This window comes from Lithobates pipiens, unplaced genomic scaffold (assembly GCF_037356315.1).
Source record: "Lithobates pipiens isolate NorthernLeopardFrog02 unplaced genomic scaffold, aLitPip1_a1.2 Scaffold_27, whole genome shotgun sequence".
Classification (NCBI taxonomy): Eukaryota; Metazoa; Chordata; class Amphibia; order Anura; family Ranidae; genus Lithobates; species Lithobates pipiens.
Window position 1 is genome coordinate 11,983,442 of NW_027507788.1, and position 21,797 is coordinate 12,005,238.

Genomic DNA, 21,797 nt, shown 5'->3' on the forward strand with positions numbered 1-21,797 from the left:
TGGAAACGAAGATAATTTCTTCAGCGTTGACTTCTATTGCATGCAATACCGCATGTGGCCAGAGGTGGGGGGGGGTGCTGGAGAGCCTTGGAAATATTTGGGGACAGCTCGGCTGTTCCGCCGCTTCATCGTTCTTACGGGGTCATCCCCTCTTGCTGCCCTCCGGTGCCACCCTCCGAGGCTTCTACCGACTCACCGCCTCCATCGGTGAGTCGGAGAACGGATCCGCCGGCCCCCGGATGGTGATCATAGAGAAATGAAAAAAAAAATAACGATCTCGGCTTCCCAGCCGAGGCGCCGCCGTTCGTTTGAATACTTAGGCCCGGCGTGACGTCATAAGATCGCGCCCGGCCTCCGAACGATCATAGAGACTCCGGTGACCATCTGGTCCGCCGGAGTCTCTATGATCATTTCGGAGGCTGGGTGCGATGTTATGACGTCATGCCGGGCCTATGCATTCAAACGAATGGCGGCGCCTCGGCTGGGAAGCCGAGATCGTTAATTTTTTTATTTCAGGCTTCCCAGCCTAGAGGTGAGATGTGGGGCCTTTGACCCCCATATCCCACTGTAAAGAGGACCTGTCATGCCATATTCCTATTACAAGGGATGTTTACATTCCTTGTAATAGGAAGAAAAGCGATCAATTTTTTTTTTTTTTTTTTAAAGTGTTAAACTAAAAAAATTAAATAAAATTAGCAATAAAAAAAAAAAATGTAAAGCGCCCCTGTCCCCGTGTGCTCACGAACGCATATGTAAGTCCCGCCCACATATGAAAACGGTGTTGAAACCACACATGCGAGGAGTCGCCGCGAACGTTAGAGCGAGAGCAATAATTCCAGCCCCAGACCTCCTCTGTAACTCAAAACATGTAACCAGTAAAAAAATTTAAAGCGCCACCTATGGGGATTTTTACGTACCGAAGTTTGGCGCCATTCCACGAGCGTGTGCAATTTTGAAGCGTGACATGCTTACTCGGTGTAACTTCGTCTTTCACATTATGCAAAAAAATTGGGCTAACTTTACTGTTTTTATTTTTTTTTTTTTTTTTTTTTGTACAAAAAAAAGTGTTTGAAAAATTGCTGCGCAAATACCGTGCGAGATAAAAAGTTGCAACAACCGCCATTGTATTCTCTAGGGTCTTTACTAAAAAAAAACATATATAATGTTTGGGGGTTCTATGTAATTTTCTAGCAAAAAAAAAGAATGAATTTTACACGTAGGAGAGAAATATCAGAATTGGCCTGGATGGGAAGTGGTTAATTCTCTAATGTCACACAAGTGGGTGGGCTCAGGGCGCATTGCTCTGTGCCCCGAGCCCACCCCTTTTTGAAGCCAATTAGAGCCTCGGGCTTTAATCGTGTGCTTCAAAAAAAAAAAAAAAACCCCATTGAAATGAATGCGTCCGGCGCCCTGCATGTAGATTAGGGGCCAGCGCATTACTTAAGGGGGCGGCACCCCTTAATGAGCGGCCGCCACTGTCATAGAGGCTTCTCAGAGCATTTTCTATTTTTTTATCCAGCATCAGCCTGTAAGGCTCCATTCACATCGGTGCGTTCCGGGAACACATCCGTTCTCTTAACGCGCAAAAAAACCCTGCGTCGATTCATTGCTAATGGCACCCGAAACACGCCGAGCAGATGTACGTACAATTACCAAAGTTTGACACCTATGGGGCAAGCCATTGAAACCACTAGGCTTCCCTATGCATACAAAATGTGCAGAAAACGCACGCTTGCAGCATGCTGGCTGTAAATGGAGCGGGGGGGGGGGGGGGGGGATTAAAGCGCTGTTTACTCAACTTGGCAACAATCAGACCGGGGGGGGGGAGGGGCATGGTATATAATTACAAACAGAATACCGCTAATAACATTATCCCGCCACTAAGACAAGCAGATTCTGTTTATGTGAAGATAACATCGGAACGCCGCTGGAAGCGGCTCTGATCTTCATCAGCGATGTCAACGCAGGATGAAGGTGAGACAAAGCAGACGGAGCAGGAGGGCGGGTTAGATGAGGTCGGCGCGATCGACGCTACAGAACCTGCCAGTTATACCGGACCAATACTGCGACTTACAACTTCAGCCCCCCTCTCATGGACTAAAAAGGGCTTACTCTGATTTCACCGCACGCTGTGAGCGTCTCACCGTGTGCATTAGAAGCTGCAGCAAGTCAGATAGTGCCCCGCCTCATTTCCTGGCTTTAGCTGTTTCCTTATGAACTGTTGCTGAGATTGTGATTCCCAAATGACCATATATGGTCCTGCTGTTTAAAAAATGGGCTTTCGACCTTCCCTTCAGTGGCGGCTGGTGCTCAAAATTTTTTTTGGGGGGCGCAAACAAACTGAAAAAAAAAACATCAATTGCAGCCACTGTGCCCATCAAACGCAGCCACTGTGCCCATCAAGCGCAGCCGCTGTGCCAAATGCAGCCGCTGTGCCCATTAAGCGCAGCCGCTGTGCCCATTAAGCGCAGCCGCTGTGCCCATTAAGCGCAGCCACTGGGCCATCAAGCGCAGCCACTGTGCCCATCAAGCGCAGCCACTGTGCCCATCAAACGTAGCCACTGTGCCCATCAAACGTAGCCACTGTGCCCATCAAACGCAGCCACTGTGCCCATCAAACGCAGCCACTGTGCCCATCAAACGCAGCTACTGTGCCCATAAAACACAGCTACTGTGCCCATTAAGCGCAGCCGATATGCCCATCAAGCGCAGCCGCTGTGCCCATCAAGCGCAGCTGCTGTGCCCATCAAGCGCAGCCACTGTGCCCATCAAGCGCAGCCACTGGGCCATCAAACGCAGCCACTGTGTCAATCAAGCGCAGCCACTGTACCCATAAATTGCTGCCACTGTGCCATCAAACGCAGCCACTGTGCCCATCAATTGCTGCCAGTGTGCCCCTTTAATTGCTTCCAGTGTGCCCATTAATTGTTGCCAGTGTACCCCATCGATTGCTTCCAGTGTGCCCATCAATTGTTGCCAGTGTACCCATCAATTGCTGCTACTGTGCCCCATCGATTGCCTCTACTGTGCCCCATAAAATAACGTGCATTAGGAGCTGCAGCAAGTCAGATAGAGCCCCATCTCATTTCCTGGCTGGAGGACCTCCAGCATCCTCCGGGGCATGGGCGCTCAACCTGGGGCCCTCCAGCTGTTGCAGAATTCCAGGTCCCATGAGCCATTGCAAGGCAGAGAGTTGCAAGCAGGCTGGGACAAGGGGTGGGCAGGAATGTGACTTGGGCACAATGTTTGATTGCAGGGATGGGGGCACCCTGACGCTAACCCTAAGGGATGAGGGGGTGCGGGCGCAGTTTGGCATCTTCGTCCTGGGTGCTAGATGGCCTTGTCCCCCAGCTGGTTAAAAGCATGACTCCCAAAGGCAGAGGCGTGATGGAACTTGTAGTTCTGCAGCAGCTGGAGGGCCACAGGTTGAGCACCCATACCAGGCGGTCCAGCCCTTTCCTTCCTTGCCTGACTGTCCCTGGCCCACCCCAATCCTCCAGACTGACACCCACCCGCTGTGGCATTTTGATTTTTACACTGGGGGGGAGAACCCTTGAGAGGAGTACTGAGCCAGGGCGCTGTGATGTTTGCCATGTACAGCCCCTCCCACCAGCCATGATCTGCCGGCATTGCGTAGAGAAGCACAGAGCCTCCCGTGATGACATCACTGGCTCTAAAAATAAGATATTTATTGCCAATGGAAAGGTTTTATTTCAAATTATTAGTATATTGATGAGGGGGGAAGGGAGGAACTGGGAAGGTTAAATATAACAGGATTAAACTTCAGCTTTAATTGCAACCTTTTCCAGGCCATTTCCATATTCCGGGAGCACTGAGTGTGCATTATAGGGAAACTTTGACCTCATGTGATAAGATAATTCTCAATACAGATGCCCAAGGACATTCACGGTCACCCTTGGATGACGAGGACCCTGATCCTGTGATCGGCAGGCGATGATAGAGTGTTTTATCAGTGATCATTTTTAGTTAAAGTGTTACTAAACCCAGGAGCCTGCATTCACTATAGCTGGTCTCCCCAGGAGCCTGCATTCACTATATCTGGTCTCCCCAGGACCCTGCATTCATTATATCTGGTCTCCCCAGGAGCCTGCATTCATTATATCTGGTCTCCCCAGGACCCTACATTCACTATATCTGGTCTCCCCAGGACCCTGCAGTCACTATATCTGGTCTCCCCAGGACCCTGCAGTCACTATATCTGGTCTCCCCAGGACCCTGCAGTCACTATATCTGGTCTCTTCAGGACCCTGCATTCACTATATCTGGTCTCCACAGGACCCTGCATTCACTATATCTGGTTCCCCAGGAGCCTGCATTCACTATATCTGGTTCCCCCAGGACCCTGCATTCACTATAGCTGGTCTCTTCAGGACCCTGCATTCACTATATCTGGTCTCCACAGGACTCTGCATTCACTATGTCTGGTTCCCCAGGAGCCTGCATTCACTATATCTGGTTCCCCAGGAGCCTGCATTTACTATATCTGGTCTCCCCAGGAGCCTGCATTCACTATATCTGGTTCCCCAGGAGCCTGCATTTACTATATCTGGTTCCCAGGAGCCTGCATTCACTATATCTGGTTCCCCCAGGACCCTGCATCCACTATATCTGGTCTCCCACAGTACACAGAACATGGAAATGCAATTATTTTAGTAAATGTAAACTACTAAATACCTTTTCCTCATCAGCAGTATATATTGTGACTTCTATCAGTGTCTGGTTAAAGCTTGTAGGAGGAGTTTTTATTCTCCTCTGATTGTGTGTGTGTGTATATATATATATATATATATAGATAGATATATATACTATATATATATATATATATATATTGTCTGGGAGTTCAAAAAAAAAAAAAATCTAGCAAAAAATATGTTACATCTAAACAAAATGCCTGAAAGGCCTGGGGTCAAGTGATTATTTTGTTATGCAATTTTTGTTTTGTTTTGTTTTTGTATTTGGATATATGGTAAAAGTGTGTTTATTTTGTTATGATATTTTTTCATTTTTTTTAATTTATTATTATTTTTATTATTACTATTTAGTATTACGTACTTATTATTTATTATATTATTATTATTTATTTATTATTATTTGATAATTTTATTTATTTTGTTTATATTTTTATTATTTTGTTGTGATATACAGTAAAGGTATTTTTATTTTGTTATGTGTATTTTTCGTTTTGTTTTTGTATTTTGATATATGGTAAAGTTGTGTTTACAGGGACCTCTTTCTAGCACCATCAAGACATTTACCCCCCCCCCCCCCCCCCCAGTATTTTGTTGAATCGTATGTTTTTGTCTGGTAATTTTTGAATTAATGTTACATTTTTGTTTGCATACGCTTCTACATTATATCTTTTTTGCAATGTGTGGAGGAAGTGGCTGGCCCTGGCTGATTGAGCACACCAGAGCCAGTCATTTGATGAGGTATTTAGGTGTGCTCAGTGGGGCTGGCAGTTTGTCTTGAGAATGCACGTTAGACTTGTGCACACTGGGCTTTAAAAAAAATAAAAATAATAATAATTAAAAAAATAATAATAATATATATATATATATCCACTTCAATACCGGGCACTTAAACACCTTCCTGCCCAGACCAATTTTTGAGCTTTCAGCGCTGTCGCACTTTGAATGACAATTGCGCGGTCATGCTACACTGTACCCAAATGAAATTTTTATCATTTTTTCCCACAAATAGAGCTTTCTTTTGGTGGTATTTGATCACCTCTACGGTTTTTATTTTTTGCGCTACAAATAAAAAAATACCGAAAATTTTGAAAAAAAAATGTTTTTTTTGTTCAGTTTCAAAATTTTGTAAATAAGTAAGTTTTCTCCTTCACTGATGGGCACTGATGGGGCTACACTGATGGGCACTGATAAGGCGGCACTGATGGGCACCAATGATGTGGCACCAATGAAGTGGGCACTGATGAGGTGGCATTGATGGACACTAATATGTGGCATTGATAGGTGGCACGGATGGGCGACAAGGATGGGCGACACGGATGGACACTGATAGGTGGCACAAATTGGCACTGATAGCTGCACGGATTGGCATGGATGGACGGCACAGATGGGCATGGATAGGCGGCACAGATGGGCATGGATAGGCGGGACAGATGGGCATGGATAGGTGGGGACAGATGGGCATGGATAGCGGCACAGATGGGCATGGGTGGGCACTGATAGGTGGCACAGGTGGGCACTGATAGGCGGCACAGGTGGGCACTGATAGGCGGCACAGGTGGGCCCTGATAGGCGGCACAGGTGGGCACTCATAGGCGGCACAGGTGGGCACTCATAGGCAGCATTGGTGTAATACTGTACTAATGGATGCCATTCAGTGCCAAACAATAATGCATGCCAATCAGTGATGCCCATTGTGGGCACTGATTGGCATCCATTATGGGCACTGATTGGCATCCATTGTGGCACTGACTGGCATCCTGGTGGTCTAGGGAGGATTACCTTTTTCTGGGCATCCCTGGTGGTCTGGTGGCATCCCTGGTGGTCCAGTGTGGGCATCCTTGGGGGGGCTGTGCTGATAATCGATCAGCACAGACCCCCCTGTCAGAGGAGCAGCCGATCGGCTCTCCTCTACTCGCGTCTGACAGACGCGAGTGAGGAAAAGGCGATCACCGGCTCTTCCTATTTACACTGTGATCAGCCATGATTGGACACGGCTGATCACGTGGTAAAGAGTCTCCGTCGGAGACTCTTTACCGAGATCGTAGTTGCCGGGTGTCAGACTGACACCCCGCAACAACGATCGCCGCGATGCGCGCCCCCGGGGGCGCGCAGCGGCTCATAATCCTCATCACGTCATATGACGTCCGGTCAGGATTATGAAACCACTTTGCCACCGTCAATTGTCTATAGGGCGGGCGGCAAGTGGTTAAATATTTATTTATTTATTTATTTTAATTTTTTTTTTAAAGTAGAGGCCATAGATGGCGGACCTTGGCACCCCAGATGTTTTGGAAGTGCATTTCCCATAATTCTCATGCACTCTGCAAAGTAGTGGAACATCATGGGAAATGTAGTTCCAAAACATCTGGGGTGCCACGGTCTCCGCCATCACTGCCCTAGAGAATACATTGGTGGGTTTTGCCATTTTTTAATGCCGAATGGTATTTGAGCAGCAGTTTTTCAAACACGTTTTTTTCAAACAATGCCGTTTATTTGAATTTCAATGCAAAAGAACACAATACCTAATCCAAATAATTTCATTAAATATAAAAGATGATGTTACACCGAGTAAATAGATACCAAACATTTCACCTTTTGAAATTGCGCACACCAGTGCAACTGCGACAAGCAACGTAAGTTTTACTACCTATAGGTGATATTTTAAAAGCCCGTACAGGTTACCACTTTAGAGTTAGAGGAGGTCCAGTGCTATAATTCCTGTCCATGATCTGAAGTTCACGGTGATACCTCACATGTGTGGGACAATCGCTATTTGCGTGCGTACAGGATGCCTTGATATGCAAGCACAGGGGACTGGCCACTTTACATTTTTGTTTTTTTTGTTTTTTTTTACACTGTCGCTTTCAATATTTTATTTATTTTTTATTACTTTTATTGCTGTCACAGGGAATGCAAACCTTGTGACAGCAATAGGCATGTGTCAGGCAGTGGTGTCGCTAGGGGGTGGCTTTTGGGGCTATAGCCCCAAATCTCTGCAGGGGTCCCCAAGGGTAGAGGAAGCTCTCTGGAGACCCTGATGTAAGTGGGGGGCTCTCTGGGGACCCTGATGTAAGAAGGGGATCTCTGGGGACCCTGATATAAGGGGGGGCTCTGTGGGGACTCTGATGTAAGGAGGATGCACTCTGGTGACCCTGATGTAAGGAAGAGGCTCTCTGGGGACTCTGATGTAAGGGGGGCTTTCTGGGGACCCTGATGTAAGGAGGAGGCTCTCTGGGGACCCTGATGCAAGGGGGGCTCTCTGGGGACCCTGATGTAAGAAGGGGCTCCCTGGGGGCCCTGATTTAAGGGGGGCTCTCAGGACCCTGATGAAGGGGAGGTTCTCTGGGGACCCTGATGTAAGAAGGGGCTCTCTGGGGACCCTGATTTAAGTGGGGGGCTCTCTGGGGACCCTGATTTAAGGGGGGCTCTCTGGGGACCCTGATGTAAGAGGGGGCTCTCTGGGGACCCTGATGTAAGAAGGGGCTCTCTGGGGATCCTGATGTAAGGGGGGCTCTCTGGGGACCCTGATGTAAGGGGGGGCTCTCTGGGGACCCTGATGTAAGGGGGGGCTCTCTGGGGACCCTGATGTAAGAAGGGGCTCTCTGGGGACCCTGATGTAAGGGGGGGCTCTCTGGGGACCCTGATGTAAGAAGGGACTCTCTGGGGACCCTGATGTAAGGGGGGCTCTCTGGGGACCCTGATGTAAGGGGGGCTCTCTGGGGACCTTGATTTAAGTGGGGGGCTCTCTGGGGATATATACACACTTATGTTACTGTATATACATGTGTATACCCGTCCAAGCGTATGACTTTCTTTACTACGCTGCTATGGGCTCTAGAGCCAGATCTTTTGTAGACCTAGCAACGCCCCTGGTGTCAGGTACTCTTTATGGTGAGATCTGGAATCTATAGGACCCCATATCCCTCCTCTGCCCTTAAAAGCATTCAATCACACCAAGATCCGTGTGATCAAATGCTTTTGATTTTTAAGAATGGCGCCGTTTACATCTGGGTAACCCAGAAGAGATGTGATGCTATCGCTTCCGGGTTACTATATCATAGAGCTGTACAAAGCCCATCCGGTCTTTGTTGGGCTCTATGATAAGTTGGCAATAGGCGCTGGCTAATCAATCGAGACTCCGGGAGGGAGGGAGGGGGGGCGTGAAAAGGTTAGATCCCTTACCAGGATTTTCTTTAGATTTCCTTTCTTTAAATTATTTTGTTACTGGGGCAGAAATTAATCGGAAATTTGGCGTCGCTGTACTAACCGATACACAGCCTGGAGATCAATGGAGAAGAAAAGATGTGAATGCAAGCTATGCCAATCCAACTGTATTCCTCTTTATTGTTTCAGTACATATACAGTAAATATTGCTGTCAAAAACATCCCCTAATGTAAAAGGACAAGAGTCTGTAAAAGTTAAAAATTTACAGTGTTGTCAGAAAATACACAAGACATGGCCATGACCACAGATATTTCCAGTTAATATCACGAGTTAGATGTACTATATGTCTATGTCCTCGACACTCGAGGAATGTGGACCCTTGTTTCAATGTAAGGCACCAAGGCCTCCTCGCCTGGTTACTGCAGGTCATCTGCAAGGGCTCCTCATCTGGTCACTGTTGGTCATCTGCAAGGGCTCCTCATCTGGTCACTGTTGGTCATCTGCAAGGGCTCCTCATCTGGTCACTGTTGGTCATCGAAAAGAGATCCTCAATGCGTCACAGCCTGCCATCTGCAAGGGCTCCTTACCTGGACATCAGCTGAAAGGGCTCCCCAACTGGAGACTACCTGTCGGCTACAAAAGCCCCTCAACTGCACACAACCATCATCTGCAAGGGCTCTTCACGTGGACACTGGCAATCAGCTGCAAGAGCTCCTCTACCAGACACTGGTATTCCGCTGAAAGGACTGTTCAGCCAGACACTTCTGGTCTTCTGCAAGGGTTCCTCCAGGGGCGGACTGACAACTCATGGGGCCCCCGGGCAATAGGAGATTATGGGGCCCCCAGGCAATCAGACAGGTAGGTACTGGAGAGGTGGGGTAGCTATAATCTAAGGATTTTTAGACCAAAAGGATGTCGGTAAGGGATATTTCAGAGACAGATGTAAAAAAAACACAGATTTTTACATACTGTCCCTGGTTTTACTGAGGCTGGCAAACCTGATGGGGCCCCCTAGTGGCACGGGGCCCTCGGGCAGTGCCCGAGTGGCCCAATGGTCAGTCCGCCCCTGGGTTCCTCACCTGGATTCTGCTGGTCACCTATTAGAGCTCCTCACCTAGACAATGCCAGTCATCTGCAAGGGTTCCTCACCCAGACTGTGCAGATTATCTGCAAGGGCTCTCCAACTGATCACTGCCTGGTAGCTACAAAGGCCCATCACCTGGAAACCACCAGTCATCTGCAAGGGCTTCTCACCCAGACATTCACAGTCAGCTGCAGGGGCTCCTCAGCTCGACACTTTCAGTCTGCAGTAAGAGCTCCCCACCTGGATGCTATAGGTCAGCTCCCCGACTGGACGCTGTAGGTCAGCTATAAAGGGGCCTCACCTGGACACTACCAGTCATCTGCTAGGGCTCCTCAACCAGACACTGGCTTTCAGTTGCAAGGGCTCCTCAGGCAGACACTGCTCAAAAGCTGCAAGGGCTCCTCACCTGGACACTGCCTGTCAGTTGCAAAGGCCCCTCACCTGGACACTACTGGTCATCTGCAAGGCCTTCTGTATGGGACATGTTAATGAGCTGTAAAAGGCTTTTCACCTGGACACTGACGGTCATCTACAAGAGATCCTCATCCGAACTCTGCTGGTCATTTGCAAGGGCTCTCCAAGTGGACACTGCCTGTCAGCTACAGGGGCCCCCCACCTGGACACTACTGGTTGGTAGTTTCTGTCGGATACGCCGACGGAAACAGTCCGATGGAGCCCACACACTGTCGGATTATCCGACAACACGGTCCTATCGGACATTGTCCATCGGAATGTCCGACCGTGTGTACAAGGGCTAAGAGGTCTCTACTATTTTATGCTAGGAAGGCTTTACTCATAAAATGGAAACCACCAGAGGTGCCCACTTTGAATTCATGGAAATCGTTGATCAACTCAGCGGTGCCATTATACAAAGCAGCTTATCTCGCCAGATGCGGCCCAGCAGCTAGGTTTGACAAAATTTGGCACTTGTGGTTAGAATCAGACATCACGATCGCAACACAATAGGATCTGGATCCCTTTGTTTAACCAAATGTCTTGTAGCAGTGAAGACCTAATTTTGCTATTATCTGACTGTACACCTAGATACGCTATCCTCAACCTCAGCATCTCTCCCTGAATTGGTCACCTGAAGTATAAGATCCATTATCCTTCCCCGTATCTCTCTAATTTGATGAGACGAGTAGTTTAAAGTGGTTGTAAACCCTTACAAACTACTTTGACCTACAGGTAAGCCTAGATTAAGGCTTACCTGTAGGTCCAAGAAATATCTCCTAAACCTATATGGTTTAGGAGATATTTGCCCGAAAACAGGCACCGCTGTCTACGGCGCATGCGCCGTAGACAGCGGCGCGCAAGCGCACTGAGCGCGGCATTCTCAACGACGGAGCTGCCGCGCATGTCGGCTCCCATGCGCATGCGCGGGAGTGACGTCATCGCGGCTTTGCCGAATGACAGCGGCGGAGCTGTGAGACCCCACCAAGAAGATGGATGCGCCGGACTACAGGGGACAGCGGCGACTTCGCTGGCTCCTGTGTCAGGTAAGTGACATATAATGGGCTACTATGCGATGCACAGTAGTCCATTATGCTTTGCCTTTGCAGGGAATGAAAGAGGAAGTAAACTCATCAGGGTTTACTTCCTCTTTAAGGTTGTAGTTGTTTCAATAGAATATATTAGAACTTACAGGACTGTTACAATGTTACAATGTATGTTGTTTAAGCCGGGGTATGCCCAGAGGCTTTATTATGTAACCTTTTTTTTCACAAAAAAACTCAATTAAAAGTATTTTTTTTAAAAGCAATTCCCATGAGACATAGCAAGACTCTTAGAGCCACAAGCATGACAGCCAGAGGCAGAGGCATGATGGGACTGGTAGTTTAGCAACAGCTGGAGGTCCGCTAATTGCATATCCCCGCCCTAGGTAATTGCTGGCACCCTGACAGCAGCCAGACAGATCTTTGGCCCTGTAGGAACAGTCACCGCCTTCTCTCAATTATTGTAAATCTCTCTCTAATCAACTTGACCCTTAACCCTTGATAGCAGTCGAGGATACACAACCTTGATTTAAAGCGGGAGTCCGCCGGGAGTTCCGCCGTTTTTTTTTTTTTTTTTAAAACCAGCAGCTACAAATACTGCAGCTGCTGACTTTTAAAATAATGACACTTACCTGCCCAGCGCGCCCGCGATGTCGGCACCCGAAGCCGATCTCTCGATCGTCTCTCGGGTGCTGCCGCCGCCATCTTGGGTATGGGAATCAGGAAGTGGAGCCTTTCGGCTTCATTTCCCGGTTCCCTACTGCGCATGCGCGAGTCGCGCTGCGCAATAAGGATGGTCCCCGCTGTCTCTGGGATCCGTGTGTTTCCCAGCAGGCAGCGGGGGACTTTCGGAAAGGGGCGTAGATTCTGCGGAAAGGGGCGTACCTTCTGCAGAATCTACGCCGGAAGTGGGTGCAGATACCTGTACTGTACAGGTACCTGCACCCCCCTCCCCCCTGAAAGGTGCCAATTGTGGCGCCGGAGGGGGGGAGGATTCCAATGAGCGGAAGGTCCACTTTAGGGTGGACCTCCGCTTTAAGGGCAATAAATCCCTATTGCAAGGTCTATCTGTAGCTTCAACTAAGCTCCTCTGTAACACTCTTCAACCAAAGGGTTCCTCACAGATGCTTCCTCCAGGCAGCCATCTCCTTGCACAGCTTCCTCTGGGTAAATACCCTCAAACTGAGTAGATATAGTCCTTGGGCCTCCAGCCAGGGGCGGACTGACCATTGGGCAACTTGGGCACTGCCCGAGGGCCCCGTGCCACTAGGGGACCCCACCGGTGTTGCCAACCTCAGTAAAACCAGGGAAAATATGTAAAAATCTGTCTCTGAAATGTCCCTTACCAACATTCTTTTGGTCTAAACATCCCTGAGATTATAGCTGCCCCACCTCTCCATTACCTTCTCAGCCAATAGAAACATGTCTGTGTATACTGAGTGATTGATTGTATACTGTGTGTGTGTGTTTGTGTATACTGTGTGGCCCCATAATGTTTGATTGCCTGGGGGCCCCATAATCTCCTATTGCCCGGGGGCCTCATGAGTTGTCAGTCCGCCCCTGCCTCCAGCATATGCACCTGGCTACGTCAAGGCCTAATAGAGAGACATCTAGATGCTATAGATTGGTTTGAACAGAGCCTTATGACGTACAGAGCATATCTAAGCATTTACCTGGATGTATCCATTATCGGGTCTATTGGCGTCGGATAACAAGCAATGTTCTCAAGAATAATGGCCGCCATGAACTTGCATATTGAAAGTTCTTAGGCACTCATTGGTGTTGATTTACTAAAACTGGAGCGTGCAAAATCTGGTGCAGCTGGGCATAGAAACCAATCAGCTTCTAGGTTTTATCGCCAAAGCTTAATTGGACAAGCTGAAGTAAGAAGCCGATTGGTTTCCATGCACAGCTGAACCATATTTTGCCCTCTCCAGTTTTAGTAAATCAACCCTATTGCTTCACAGGCCTGTCTCTTTAACATTGATATAATGTACATGTGGTTAGGTGCAGTGGGCAGAAACCACACAGAGTCCCAGCGCACTTTCAAGAATATATTATACTAAAGTCCAATATAACCAAATGGGCCCCGGCGGGAAAGCAACCCAACCAGGAGCACTCACAAGTTGTAACAGCAAAGCGGCAGTGGACCAGGGGTGCCGAGAGCGCCTGCCTCAAGGAGTGAAATGTGGCCCGGTTGGTCTTCACCTAAATGGGAAAGATTCCAGGCATGTCCCTGCAGTTTGCCAACTCCTCCCTGACAGACGGGTAGGTCCCTACTCTAGCCACTCGCAAAAATATGCACTAAATCGGGAAGCCAAGGTCTACCATAGACTTTGCTTGACCCAAGATGGCCACTGAAGTCACACGGGGTGCTGACATCCAATCCTCCCTGTGACCTAGGAAACCATAGAGGAACTAGGCTTCTCTCAACCACCTGGGGATGAGCACCACCTGCAGTGGAGAAAGTAGACTGCACCTGCCTACGTACACCTTTTCTGGATAGAGGATTTTAGGTGCTTATGCAGGGGCTGATATCTGTGGCCATGTCTTTTATCTTGTGTGTTTTTTGACAACATTGTTGAAGTTATCCTTCGGGAGGGGTTTTCAATGGCAACATTTTCTATATATGTGTTAACCACTTGACGTACTTATTGTGGGACTTTCAGTGGTTATACCAGTATTGGTCGTTTTTCAGCCGTCAATACTCTGTTTTGTAAAAGCAACCCTAGTGGCTAAATAGCTGCTAGATTGCTTTTACAAGCAGCAGGAGAGGATCCTCCACCACCTTACTGGGCTCTCTTGTCCCACTGGCTGATCTCAGAGCTGATTGGGGACTGGAACGGCCCTGATCCTCTATGGTCTAAGAAACCAGAAGCGATGAGTATTTCACCACTTCCATTTTCACTGGTTTTGAAACTTCCATTATGATTGAGGTGATTGTATTAGTGGACTTGTTACCAGTGGTGGCCCGTCCATAAGGGGGAGAGGGGGTTAGGGGCGTCGCCCCCAATCCAATGCGCCTGGCCTCTAATCTACATTCAGGGCACCGGACGCATGAATTTCAACGGGGGCTTTTTTTTTAAGCATGGGATTAGAGCCTGAGGCTCTAATTGTCTTAAAAAAGGGTGGGCTTGGGGCGCAGAGCACTACGCCCTGAGCCCACCCAGTTATGTAATAATTAGCTATTGTCTGTGATTGGCCAATCAGGAAGCTGATCCTGAGACCCAATTGGCCAGGGAGTCTTCTCAGGACCCATTTCCTGTTCGGCTGGAAGGAGAAGCAATGGCCCGGCAGCCCTACCCCGAATCCTTGTCATCTGCCTCCTAAGGTAAGGAGGCCTCTGTCCAACCCTCTCCCACGGGGGCAGAAGGGATCTCCACTTTCCTGTATGTTTCCCGTGCGTGGGAGACATACGGGCATAGCTCCCAACTGTCCCTGATTTCGAGGGACTGTCCCCGATTTGGAGCAATGTCCCTCATTCCTCCTCATTTGTCCCTCATTTTGGTCTATATAGTTGTATATAAATGCACTTTTTATCTATCAAAAAGTGTTTTCCAGCGCTAAACCTTTCATCTGATTTCTAAATTGCTGCATTTGTAAATTCCAAAAGCCAATATAAAGGAATAGTAGTAGTAAAAAAATCACTTGTGGGTTTAACCAATCTTGTTTTTTTTTTTTTGTACAATTCGCTTTTAAGGGGGGCGTGGCAGGGGGGTGTGTCCTATCCCTGCATACATTTGCTCATAGGTGTCCCTCATTCTCATCTCAAAAAGTTGGGAGGTATGCGTTCGGGCCTGGCGTTGTTTCACCCCCCAAAATATTGAGCACCAGCTGCCATTGCTTGTGACAGAAACAATTGAGTACACTCCGTGATACTTAGACCCCTTTCACACCAGGGTGTTTTGCAGGCGTTATAGCGTTAGAAATAGCGCCTGCAATCCACCCTAAAAAAGCTGCACCATTGTTTGTAGTGTGAAAGCCCGAGGGCTTTCACACTACAGCGGTGCGCTGGCAGGACGTCAGGGAAAAGTCCTGCCAGCAGCTTCTTTGGAGCGGTGAAGGAGCGGTGTGTTTACCGCTCCTCCACCGCTGCTCCCCATTGAAATCAATGGGGCAGTGCTGTAATACCACCGGCAAAACGCTGCTATTGCGGCGTATTGCCGGCGGTTTTAACCTTTCCATTTCGCCCCGCTAGCGGCCGAAATGCGCCGCAAATCCGGCGGTAAAACACCGCTAAAAATAGCGGCATTTTACCGCCCACGCTATGGGCGGTGTGGTGTGAAAGGGGTCTTATGTTGGTGCAAATAAAAAAAGTATCATGGACAGTACAAAAGTGTTTCTACCGGTTGGAAACAAACCATTGTTTGAAAAAAGTTATAGCGATCTTGGTTTGATCTGATGCTTTTAAGGGCAGTAGAGAGAATTGGGGCTAATAGACCCCAGATGTCTCAGTAAAGATTACCGGTCACTGTCCATGCTATCACACGGGATGTTTCTCAAAGCAATAAAGTTGATTAAAAACGTGGAAAAAAATATAAAAATGAAAGCTTCCCCCTGTCCCCCCATGCTCTTGCGCAAAGGCGTTGGGCTGTAAACGGTAATCTCACCAAACGTGAGGTATCACCATGAACGTCAGAGCAATATTTGGTGGGCACAGTGGTGTAGTGGTTAGCACTCTCACCTAGCAGTAAGAAGGGTCGCTGGTTCAAATCCCAACCAGGACACTACCTGCCTGGAGTTTGCATGTTCTCCCTGTGCCTGCGTGGGTTTCCTCCGGGTGCTCTGGTTTCCTCCCATACTCCAAAGACATGCAGGTAGGTTAATTGGCTTCTGTCCCAAATTGTCCCTAGTATATGAATAGGGACCTTGGATTGTGGGCTCATTGAGGGTAGGGCCCTATGTGAGTGTGCAATGTACAGGGATAGGGACAATTGTAGACGCTCACTCAGGATGTACTGGTGTCTTTATTCAACCTTAGAAACTATGAAGCAAGAGCAATAATTCTATTATCAGACCTCCTGTGTAAATCTACAGTGGTAACCTGTAAAAGCTTTTAGAGCAGGGATCTCAAACTTGCAACCCTCCAGCTGTTGCGAAACTACAAGTCCCATGAGGCATTGCAAGGCTGATCGTTACAAGCATGACTCCCACAGGCAAAGGCATGATGGGCTTTGCAGTTTTGCAACAGCTGGAGGGCCGCAAGTTTGAGATGCCTGTTTTAGAGCATCACCTATGGATAATATAATAGTAGGTAGTTTGTCACTGTTCCAGGGGTGTGCGCAATTTTAAAGCATGTTTGTTATCTATTTACCTGCCGGTATATCATCTTTTATATTTTACCAAACATTTAAAGTGTATTTTTTTCCCCCCAAAAAAATTGCATTTGAAAAACCACTGCACAAATGCCATTTGACATATAAAAAAAAAAGACAACACCAAGCAATTTTATTCTCTTGGGTCTTTGCTTTAAAAAAATATATATATATAATGTTTGGGGGTTCTAAGTAATTTTCTTGTAAAAAAAAATACTTTTTTTATTACATAAACAAAAAAATTCAGAAAAAGTCCTGGGGGTCAAGCGGTTAAAATAATAAAGGCAGCACAGTTGATTGGCCTTTTCTTCTATGCTCAGGTCACCAGCTGTGAATGTCTGGTGAATGTCACATTCACTGCTTTATAAATTTGCTCCTTAAGCCCCCCATACACACTATCAGATTTCCTGCTGATTTTTGATTTCGGATTTACCAAAACCATGCAGTGCGAGGCCTGGCCTGGTTGCATACACATTGAAACTCTTGAGGTTTGACCTCATATTATATGGTTTTTGTTAAATCCGAAGGATAAAAATGAGCAGAAAATCTGATAGTGTGTATGGGGCTTTAGAATGAATCCTTTGCTTGTACTTCCTTGGTTTCAGAATGGGTAGCATCCAGGAACTGCGTGATGGCCGTCGGTTATTGTTAATGTCAACCGGTCTCTGTTTTTTTAATGTCAACCGGTCTCTGTTTTTTTTTTGCCATCAGACACTGTCCCCCCGAGAGCTGTGGAACATCGTTCACCAATGTTATGGTACGGAGCTGGGTCTGACCAGCGAAGATGAGGACTACGTATCTCAACGGGAGCTGCTAAACGGCCTTGGGTGAGTGCCACCGACTCAACATCTGTCACTTCATCTCTCCATCTGTCTGACGGCGTCACCCTTGCTTGTCGTCAGTGCGTGAGCAAGCTTTCCGAAAAACAGAGGGCAAAGAGCATAAACCAGATCAACATATAAGACCTCAGCTTTCAGCCATAAAGGCCAATTCTGACCATTTTATTTTTTATTTTATTTTTTTAATTAAAAAAAAAAAGCAAATAATTATAGAGCTATTTACAAAAAAAAAAACTTGAATTGTACAAAGAATTGCTGTAATATGTCTAACGTGCTTATTCCCTTTGAATGTCAGCTCCATCTAGTGTCCATAATATGGTGTTTTCTTGATTGGTGTATTTCAGAAATGGGCCACTAGATGGAGCTGACGATCAAGGACTGTGTGAATGCTTAAAGCGGAGTTCCACCCGTTTAAAAGTCAACAGCTACAAAAAGAGTAGCTGCTGACTTTTAATAATCAGACACTCACCTGTCTCATGATCCAGCAATGCGAGCGCACAAAGCCCCGCTCCTCTCCCCCTCCTTTCGGCGGCGCCTGTGGGCGCCTGGCTGTGGCTTCACCTTCCCCTGGCCCTTCGATTTGAGTGTCTGTAGGCCCTAAACAAACTTGACAAGCATTATCTATCTGGGCTTTCTTGGGAGGATAGTTGGTCAACTGGCCATGGGGGGGCTGCATTGGGATGCAATCCCCTCTCCATAGGCACAAGCCGTTTGGACCACACATAGCTGTTTCTGTCTTGTGATCCAGGCACTGCAGCCAGGTTTTGCATGCCCTGTGACCTGTTTTTTTTTTCCCCCCCATAGTTTTAGGATGACTTCCAACTAAATAGATTTTTTTCATTTGTAGGGGAAGCGAGGATTTTCCTGAAGGCCCTGATCTGAGTGACACCTCCTCCAGGGGCGACATCAAACTTGGCACCAGCCCTTCCTTGCTGGCCACTGGCTCCTTCACCTCTCTTGCCAGCAGTGATAGTATGCTAACGGTAAGTCCCTTTCCTGTGCTAGTAGATACAATGACTGTGAAGGAATTCTGTTGCCTCACCATTTTTTAAGCTGGACCGAAGTAACTGAGCAGCAGGTTACCTTGTGACCGGCTGTAAAGCCAAACTCCTGGGATTTTCATTTTTACAGCCAATCTTAAGATCCAGGTACTTCTGCCAGTCTGTACAGCCAGGTCCACACTTCCTGTGACCTGTATGCAGACTACTAGCAGAGCCATATAAAAAAGGAGCTATTTTTTGGACTTTAATGGTATCAGAAAGAGACACAGCAACCAAAATGATATCAAAAATTGTTTATTACAAAATTTGTTAAAATAACAGATAAAACCATTATGTGCAAAAGCTCATATATAAATATAAGCTGTTGGCCAAGCTATGTTAGCTCGTACTGTTCTGTCAAGAAGTTGACGCGTTTCACAATCTGCTTCCTCAGGACTGTTATATCTTAACAAGCAACAGTAGGCCTATCCAAAAGAAGCACAACAAAATGTATTAAATCCAAACATACAAGGTGAACAGCTTTGCATGTATAACAATCTCAAGCCTCTCAACCCTTGAGATTATGTTATACATGCAATGCTGTTCACGTGTATGTTTGGATTTAATTAATTTTGTTGTGTTTCTTTTGGATAGGCCTACTGTTTGTCAGGGCTGGGCTCAGCCCTTCCTTCTCTGAGCTGGCCGTTCAGCTGTCGGCTAAGTGCCAGCTCCTCTCTCTCCACAGCTACTCACCTGTTGTTGATATCCTGCTCGTCAGTCCTGCCTACTTAAGCCGCCTAGCTTAGAGGATCTCTGCCTTTTCCCTGGTCAACATCACAGAGACTATCTCCTGTGTTCCTGTTTAAAGACTTGCTTGGCTGACATCCCTTCTGTCTCCAGATCCTGCTTGCTGTTCCACTACGCTGAAACCTGACTCTCTGGCTTGGCTGACTATCACTATCAGTTCTGGTTACCAAATGTTGGCTATGTTTTGACTACGTTTTTTCTATTTACTTTTATTATTAAACAAGTGTGATTTAACTGGACTTCTGTCTCGGTCTGATCTCATGGTTTTTGACACTGTTGTCTGTTAAGATATAATGGTCCTGAGGAAGCAACTTGCGAAACGTGTCAACCTCTTGACAGAGCAGTGCAAGCCATCATAGCTTGGCCAACGGCTTATATTTATACATGAGCTTTTGTTTTTAACGGTTTTATCTATGTTATTTAAAATAAAAATTGCAATAAAAATTTTTTTATATTTTGGTTGCTCCGTCTCTTTCTGATACCGTTAAAGTCCATCAATTTGCTCCTTTTTTTTTAAATAAAATCTTTGTTCGGATGAGGTATCTATATATATATATATATATATATATATATATATATATATATATATATATATATATAGCCTTCTATTAAGCAGTATAGTCCAGTATTGAGCAGTATAGTCCATTTGAACAGCCAAGCTCACCTGTGATTGGACAAAAGGACCAGTAGAAGACTGATGATATCCCCTTTCAGGCAGGCTTTCTCTGAATCCCTTGGATAGAGCTGTCCAATAAGGGAGGAGTCTCTTCTCTAACTCTATCCTGTGTGTGTGTCACTTTTTTCTTGAACTATTGGATTCTACCAACAACTGGCTCTTTACAACAAAGGAGCAAAGAAAAGCTGGGAAACTACGTGAAAGAAGCCCAGAACTCCATCTGCTGGGTAAAAGTAGACATGTGCAATTTTAATTGTGGTCCAAATTTAATTTCGGACAAATTTTTGCATATTCGGAGATTCGTATGAATCTGGATCTCCGAATGCAATAGTAACGAATTTCATTGAAATTCGTTAAAATTTGTTTTGTTTATTAATTTTCGAACTAATTCCAAATTTTAAGAACGATTAGAATTCAGCTCGGTAGAAAAATGACCGACTGATTCAAATTATATGTGAAGAATAGCTGGCTGTTAACCAGCGGCCGGGAAGCCGGTCGCCGCATCCTTAACGACGACAGCTAAAATGTAAACAAAACAATGCCGGCAATAGAAAATTCCCAAAGGAAACGATGTGGGGTCCCCCCCGTCCAGATTCTAAGGAGGGGAACCCCACGCCAAATTAACCCCCCTCGAAAATCCATACCAGACCTTTATCCCAACATGCAGCCTGGCAGGTCAGGAAAGAAGGGGGACGAGCGCGCGCCCCCCCCTTCTGAACCATACCAGGCTTCATGCCCTCAACATGGTGGGGTGGGTGCTTTTGGGGCCCCCTCACCCCGAAGCACCCATGTGGAGGGCCTCATCCCCACAACCCTGGCTTGTGGTTGTGGGGGGTCTACGGGCTTACCAGAATCTGGAAGCCCCCTTTAACAAAGTGGGGCCCCAGATCCCGCAAGTGGTATTTTACAACAGGCAAAGGGAAGCCTGGAAACCATGTGAAAGTAGGTGAAAGCTCCACCTGCTGGCTAAAAAGGATAACGCATAATATTCAGGCAAAAACAAACCAAACATATTTTTTAAGAAATGTATATTCTTTTTTTATTTTTGACTGTATTTAAATAAAGGAAATATACACAAAACTGCTACACATTGCCTCTAATCATTAGTGACGATATGTGGTCGGGGGCAGTTATTCCACCCAGTGACGGTGCTTACTTTCAGCCAGCAGAGGATTTGACCGGACAGTCGGACGCCTTGTCGGATTCTCAGCTGGACGGTTCCTCAAGCCAGACGGTGACCCCGCTCTCAGAGATGGCCGGGACGGGATTGCTGGACTCCATGCCCACCTTGGACCGCATGCCCAGTGAGGATCTGCCCACCGACCTGAGCAACAACTCCAGCCCAAGCTCCACCCAGGATGAGGGTCAGTGCTGCAATCTGTTTTATATTATTAATTTACTGGTTTATATTGTACCATGAGCAGTTGCGTTGCCTAAAAAAAGCGTACAGATCATGCAATATAATGTCCTCATCACCGGCCCACATTGTCTATTATTATTATAAGATGAATCTCTGCAACCTTTAAAATGTATGCTATTCCTCGTGACAGAAATATACTGTAAAGAACGTGAGTAAAACAGTCACATTTGCTGCAGTACATTCTACAGCAAAAACTACAAAAAACAAACAAAAAAAAAGGCATAAGGTTCCCCCTGAAAATGTATACCAGACCCCTCCTACAAAAATATTGTGAGTACCCCCAGAATCCATACCAACCCCTCT

The 21,797-nt window shown here is 46.8% G+C and overlaps 1 protein-coding gene across 1 annotated transcript in view; it reads left to right on the plus strand.

The window, feature by feature from the left end:
- Positions 1-21,797, plus strand: part of GRAMD1A (GRAM domain containing 1A) — a 182,007-nt gene that overhangs the window by 113,935 nt on the left and 46,275 nt on the right. Inside the window, exons 8-10 of the mRNA XM_077456438.1 lie at positions 17,484-17,599; positions 18,459-18,594; positions 21,237-21,438. Of these exons, the coding sequence (XP_077312564.1) occupies positions 17,484-17,599; positions 18,459-18,594; positions 21,237-21,438 (454 nt within the window). The remainder of the gene's footprint in view (positions 1-17,483; positions 17,600-18,458; positions 18,595-21,236; positions 21,439-21,797) is intronic.